Below are 6,000 nucleotides of genomic sequence, written 5' to 3'. Positions count from 1 at the left end.
TTACACCCGTGATACACCTGTATTACACCTGTATTACACCTGTGATACATCCGTGATACACCTGTATTACACCCGTGATACACCAGTATTACACCCGTGATACACCAGTATTACACCCGTGATACACCCGTGATACACCCGTGATACACCCGTATTACACCCGTATTACACCCGTGATACACCCGTGATACACCCGTGTTACACCCGTATGATACTTGTATTACACCCGTGATACACCCGTATTACACCCGTGATACACCCGTGATACACCCGTATTACACCCGCGATACACCTGTATTACACCCGCGATACACCTGTATTACACCCGCGATACACCTGTATTACACCCACGATACACCTGTATTACACCCGCGATACACCTGTATCACACCCGTGATACACCTGCGATACATCCGTGATACACCTGTATTACACCTGTATTACATCCGTGATACACCTGTGATACACCCGTGATACACCTGTATTACACCCGTGATACACCTGTATTACACCCGTATTACACCCGTGATACACCTGTATTACACCCGTGATACACCTGTATTACACCCGTATTACACCCGTGATACACCTGTATTACACCCGTGATACACCCGTATTACACCCGTGATACACCCGTATTACACCCGTGATACACCCGTGATACACCCGTGATACACCCGTATTACACCTGTATTACACCTGTATTACACCTGTATTACACCTGTATTACACCTGTGATATATTTGTGATACACCCATATTATACTTGTGATACAATACACCCGGGATACACCCGGGATACACCTGTACTGCTCACCAGTCCACACTGCAGTGCCTGCTCAGGATGTAGGAATGCGGCAAAGTCCCGGAGGAGGTCTGTCCGGTCTCCCAGGATGCAGCGCAGCTTCCTGAACAACAACATCACTTCCTGTCCGTCTCCCACCTGCTCAAAATCGCTCAGCAGAGACACAAACTCCTCCACCTGCTCAGGTACGTCCTGCAGCGCCTCACGCACCTGAAGACACACAGCGAGAAAGGTTCTACTTTGTGTTTGTTTCCTTTAATGTGTGATAGCGACAACCAATGAGATGGTTTGGATTCCCTCGAGGGAAAAGCAGCTCATGTGCTAAGCTGTTAGCTCCAACTCAACTCTGTACAAACTCTGAAGACGCTGATGATCGCAGCCCAAAGTGGCTCAAACCGAGCTACATAACACTATTCCAGCCAATCAGCTGTGAGGGTGTTTAGTTCTGGTGCATATAGAGAAATGTATAAAGACGTATGAAGAGAAGAAAGACTCCACCGTTAACTTTAAGTCAACAACAACAACAATAGACACCATGTTCAATATAATCTGATGATGGTTTTCTTCCACTGAGATGATCCTAAAATGGCCACTTTCTACTAAAACTTGACCAAACATACAGGAAGGATGACTAAATATGATTAAAGGCTAACCAGTACATTTGATTGAGGACAAAGACTTTAGGTCGGTCCACTCAAAGAACAATAATTATAAATTAGTGCTGGGCAAGTTAACACTTTATTATCTCATTAACGCATTCATTAATTAACGCCGACAATTATATTATCGCGCGTTAATGCAGTTTTTTTATTTCATTATCAAAACGTGACTGTTGTGAAGTGGAGCTTCTCGTGAGGAACAAGACACATCTTGTTTGAACGGAACACTTTACTGTCTGAACTGCAGTATTACAGTGTTACAGTGAACAGAACGCGCTCTTGCACCAGACATGTGGTTTTCTAGGTATCATCAACATTGTTAGCATCAAGAACACGTACCATTCTAGTTCCTGTCTCTTCAAAGTAAAAGCACTTCCGGTTTCATGCTCTTCACAATAAAAGTAAATCATGCAATCAAACAATTTACAAAAGTGACAATATTAAAATACATATTGTCGAGTTTTTAAAGTGTTTTGTTTGTAATATGTATAATAAGAATCATTTAGTATCACTACTGAGAATTTAACAAACATAAAAACTAGTGCTGGGCAAGTTAACGCGTTATTATCGCGTTAACACATTCATTAATTAACGCCGACAATAATTTTATCGGCGTTAACGCATTTTTTTTATTTGATTTTGATTTTGAAAGTCCGTTGCTCACTGACAGCAGTGGAGGAAGTCTGAGGAAGTCTGATGCAGCGTGTGGGAGAAGTATAGATAAACAAAAGCAAGACAAGCTAACAAAAGCCACAGAGAAGTGGAGACAAACTGCAGCTGATTAGTATTGATTCGCAACGAATGACGGCATGTATGAGCCTCAAGAATGAACTAAGAAAGTTAGCGGAAAGATTAATGTGAGACAACATCCGGTTTCTTCAGACGAACATCCGGTTTTCAGAACAAGATATTTCAGAATAAGATAAGAAAGTATGAATTATATTCACATTAAGTATAAAACATGCTACCTGCATCTCGTGAGTTAAAGGGAAAATACACCTAAATTGTGGGTAAAGTGTCTTTATTCTTTGATCGCTGGGTCACCTTCATCACCTCTGAGTTACAGCATCATAGTGATGAAGAGTAGAGCTGGGTCACCTTCATCACCTCTGAGTTACAGCATCATAGTGATGAAGAGTAGAGCTGGGTCACCATCATCACCTCTGAGTTACAGCATCATAGTGATGAAGAGTAGAGCTGGGTCACCATCATCACCTCTGAGTTACAGCATCATAGTGATGAAGAGTAGAGCTGGGTCACCTTCATCACCTCTGAGTTACAGCATCATAGTGATGAAGAGTAGAGCTGGGTCACCTTCATCACCTCTGAGTTACAGCATCATAGTGATGAAGAGTAGAGCTGGGTCACCTTCATCACCTCTGAGTTACAGCATCATAGTGATGAAGAGTAGAGCTGCATCACATGCTCTGACTGTCATGAAGACACAACACACACATGTAGATGAAAGGTGTGAAACATGTTCCTGTTGCACAGCAGTGGAACGTTTCACACACAGTCACACACTGAGCACAGATAGTGAAGAGATAGAACTGCTGCTGTGTGAAGAGAACACTGCTGCTAACAACAACCTGATGTGTTGAAAGTGTTTACACACAATGTTATTCACCTTTAGTTCATAGAGCAGCACTTTAAAATAAAAGTGCACAATACACTACTTTTGAATTCATTATTGAACTTTGCAATAACAATGAGATTAATTGCAAAAAATCCATGCGATTAAATATTTTAATCGTTGCCCAGCACTAATAAAAACATGACGTAGATAGGTTTGCAGTTTTCAAGAAGTATATTTAAATATCATCTCTTACACACATGAAGATAAAGTTGTGAACACCGGCTGAATATCTATGATCAGAATCATTATAACTGTGTTATAACTGCTACTGTGTAAAGCAGGGGTGTCAAACTCATCTTCACTCTGGGCCACATCAGCATCACGGTCGCCCTCAAAGGGCCGGTTGTAAATGTAACTTCTCCTAACATAATGGTAATAACTGTCTCTCTGATTATTGGTTATTCAAGTGTTAAAATATTGTACATGCAGTTATATAAATGTAAAAATATATTTAAGCACATTTCTGTTGTTATAACTTAAATCCTTTTAATTTAGGGTGAAGAAACCCACATTACTCTATTAAAGGTCAAACTATTAAAGAAAATATCAAAGACAAATATCAAACAAGTTATCACAATAACTTTGTTCAAAGCTTAAAATCCTTTCAAGGGTGCGTTTGCACAATCCCACGTGAAGTATTTCATGTGTTTTAAAGCCACGTTTAAAGTAGTCTTCAATGTACTCACAATACATTTATATGTCAAATGTACAGTAACCAGCCAAAGAGCTGCTTCTATGACTGTGTGTTTAAGTATCTCATAACTTCGACTTTCTATCTCTGAATTTCGACTACGGGGATATTTTTTATTATCAAGTCTAACTTTAATTTTTTTTGAATTTTTTTGAATTATTTTAAAAAATTTTGCTGGCGAATTCACGGGCCACATAAAATGACGTGGCGGGCCTTGAGTTTGAGACCCCTGGTGTAAAGGGAATACTGCTGCTAACAAGAACCTGATGTGTTTAAAGTGTTCAAACCAAATGTTATTGACCTTTAGTTCATAGAGCAGTACTTTTAAAATAAAAGTGCACAACACACTACTTTTGAATTCATTATTGAACTTTGCCATAACAATGAGATTAATCACGATTAAACATTGTAATCGTTGCCCGGCACTAGTTTAAATATGTCGTGGATGGTGGACACCACAACTATGTTCATAGTGCGATTTGATGAGACTAAAGATGTTCATAATGAACTGCTTCACCGTAACTGGTGGCTGCTAACGCTGTCAGAGACAAGATGTCTGTTTAGCTCATTGAACCTTTTGTGCATCGTCATCGTTTGTGGCCTCACCCGGTTGAGGTAACTCTGGGCGAACGCCACGTCTTTGCTCTCTCTGTGCGGGTCGTTGTTCAGGATGTTTTCGTCGTACAGCAGCAGCAGCTTTGCAGCGTCTTTGCTGTGACGCTCCTGACGACGTCTCCTCAGACCGCGAAGAGGTCGGCTTCGACCTGCAGAGAGAACACAGACTTTAAAAAACACAGTAAGGAGCCATTTAGTGAAGCAGAAACGTCTACCAGAGACGGCTCCGACCTCGTCCTCGTCCGGGACACCTGCTTCCTCCTCCTCTGGGCGTCCCCTCCCCTGATGGCGTCTCCTCGTCTCCTCCCGCCTTAGTGCTCCTCCCTTCTCCGAGCTCCTCCCCTTTAGGCCCCTCCCCCTCCTCCTCCTCCTCCTCCTCCTCCTCCTCCTCCTCCTGGGAGCCGGGAGAGGTCGGTGAGTGGTCCTCCTCCGAGTCGCCGTCTGCACAGAGCCGCTGCTCCGCCGCCAGCCAGGTCAGCTGCTTCATGGTCTCCTAGAGAGGTCACAGGTCAGGTCAGAGAGGTCACAGGTCAGCTGCTAGAGAGGTCTGCTTCATGGTCTCCTAGAGAGGTCTGCTTCATGGTCTCCTAGAGAGGTCTGCTTCATAGTCTCCTAGAGAGGTCTACTTCATAGTCTCCTAGAGAGGTCTGCTTCATGGTCTCCTAGAGAGGTCTGCTTCATAGTCTCCTAGAGAGGTCTGCTTCATGGTCTCCTAGAGAGGTCTGCTTCATGGTCTCCTAGAGAGGTCTGCTTCATAGTCTCCTAGAGAAGTCTGCTTCATGGTCTCCTAGAGAGGTCTGCTTCATGGTCTCCTAGAGAGGTCTGCTTCATGGTCTCCTAGAGAGGTCTGCTTCATGGTCTCCTAGAGAGGTCTGCTTCATGGTCTCCTAGAGAGGTCTGCTTCATAGTCTCCTAGAGAGGTCTGCTTCATGGTCTCCTAGAGAGGTCTGCTTCATGGTCTCCTAGAGAGGTCTGCTTCATAGTCTCCTAGAGAGGTCTGCTTCATAGTCTCCTAGAGAGGTCTGCTTCATGGTCTCCTAGAGAGGTCTGCTTCATGGTCTCCTAGAGAGGTCTGCTTCATGGTCTCCTAGAGAGGTCTGCTTCATGGTCTCCTAGAGAGGTCACAGGTCAGCTGCTTCATGGTCTCCGAGAGAAGTCTGCTTCATGGTCTCCTAGAGAGGTCTGCTTCATGGTCTCCTAGAGAGGTCTGCTTCATAGTCTCCTAGAGAAGTCTGCTTCATGGTCTCCTAGAGAGGTCTGCTTCATGGTCTCCTAGAGAGGTCTGCTTCATAGTCTCCTACAGAGGTCTGCTTCATGGTCTCCTACAGAGGTCTGCTTCATGGTCTCCTAGAGAGGTCTGCTTCATGGTCTCCTAGAGAGGTCTGCTTCATGGTCTCCTAGAGAGGTCTGCTTCATGGTCTCCTAGAGAGGTCTGCTTCATGGTCTCCTAGAGAAGTCTGCTTCATAGTCTCCTAGAGAGGTCTGCTTCATGGTCTCCTAGAGAGGTCTGCTTCATGGTCTCCTAGAGAGGTCTGCTTCATAGTCTCCTAGAGAGGTCTGCTTCATGGTCTCCTAGAGAGGTCTGCTTCATAGTC

At 43.9% G+C, this 6,000-nt stretch overlaps 1 protein-coding gene across 16 annotated transcripts in view; it reads right to left on the bottom strand.

Moving 5' to 3' along the window:
* The window catches only part of gon4lb (gon-4 like b), a 49,107-nt gene that overhangs the window by 5,717 nt on the left and 37,390 nt on the right, over window positions 1-6,000 (bottom strand). For all 16 annotated transcript variants that reach the window (XR_012947669.1, XR_012947668.1, XM_076078406.1 and 13 more), the window contains 3 exons: window positions 4,637-4,898; window positions 4,397-4,554; window positions 817-1,014 (listed from right to left, as the gene is read on the bottom strand). Coding sequence is in view for 14 of the 16 variants with exons in the window: in XM_076078406.1 (XP_075934521.1) it covers window positions 817-1,014; window positions 4,397-4,554; window positions 4,637-4,898 (618 nt within the window). In the remaining 2 variants the exon portion in view is untranslated. The remainder of the gene's footprint in view (window positions 1-816; window positions 1,015-4,396; window positions 4,555-4,636; window positions 4,899-6,000) is intronic.

This window comes from Anarhichas minor, unplaced genomic scaffold, assembly GCF_050575085.1.
Source record: "Anarhichas minor isolate MPS153535 unplaced genomic scaffold, ASM5057508v1 ptg000066l, whole genome shotgun sequence".
Taxonomy (NCBI): Eukaryota; Metazoa; Chordata; class Actinopteri; order Perciformes; family Anarhichadidae; genus Anarhichas; species Anarhichas minor.
The sequence above is the reverse complement of the archived record's forward strand: the minus strand, read 5'-3'. Positions and strand labels throughout refer to the sequence as shown.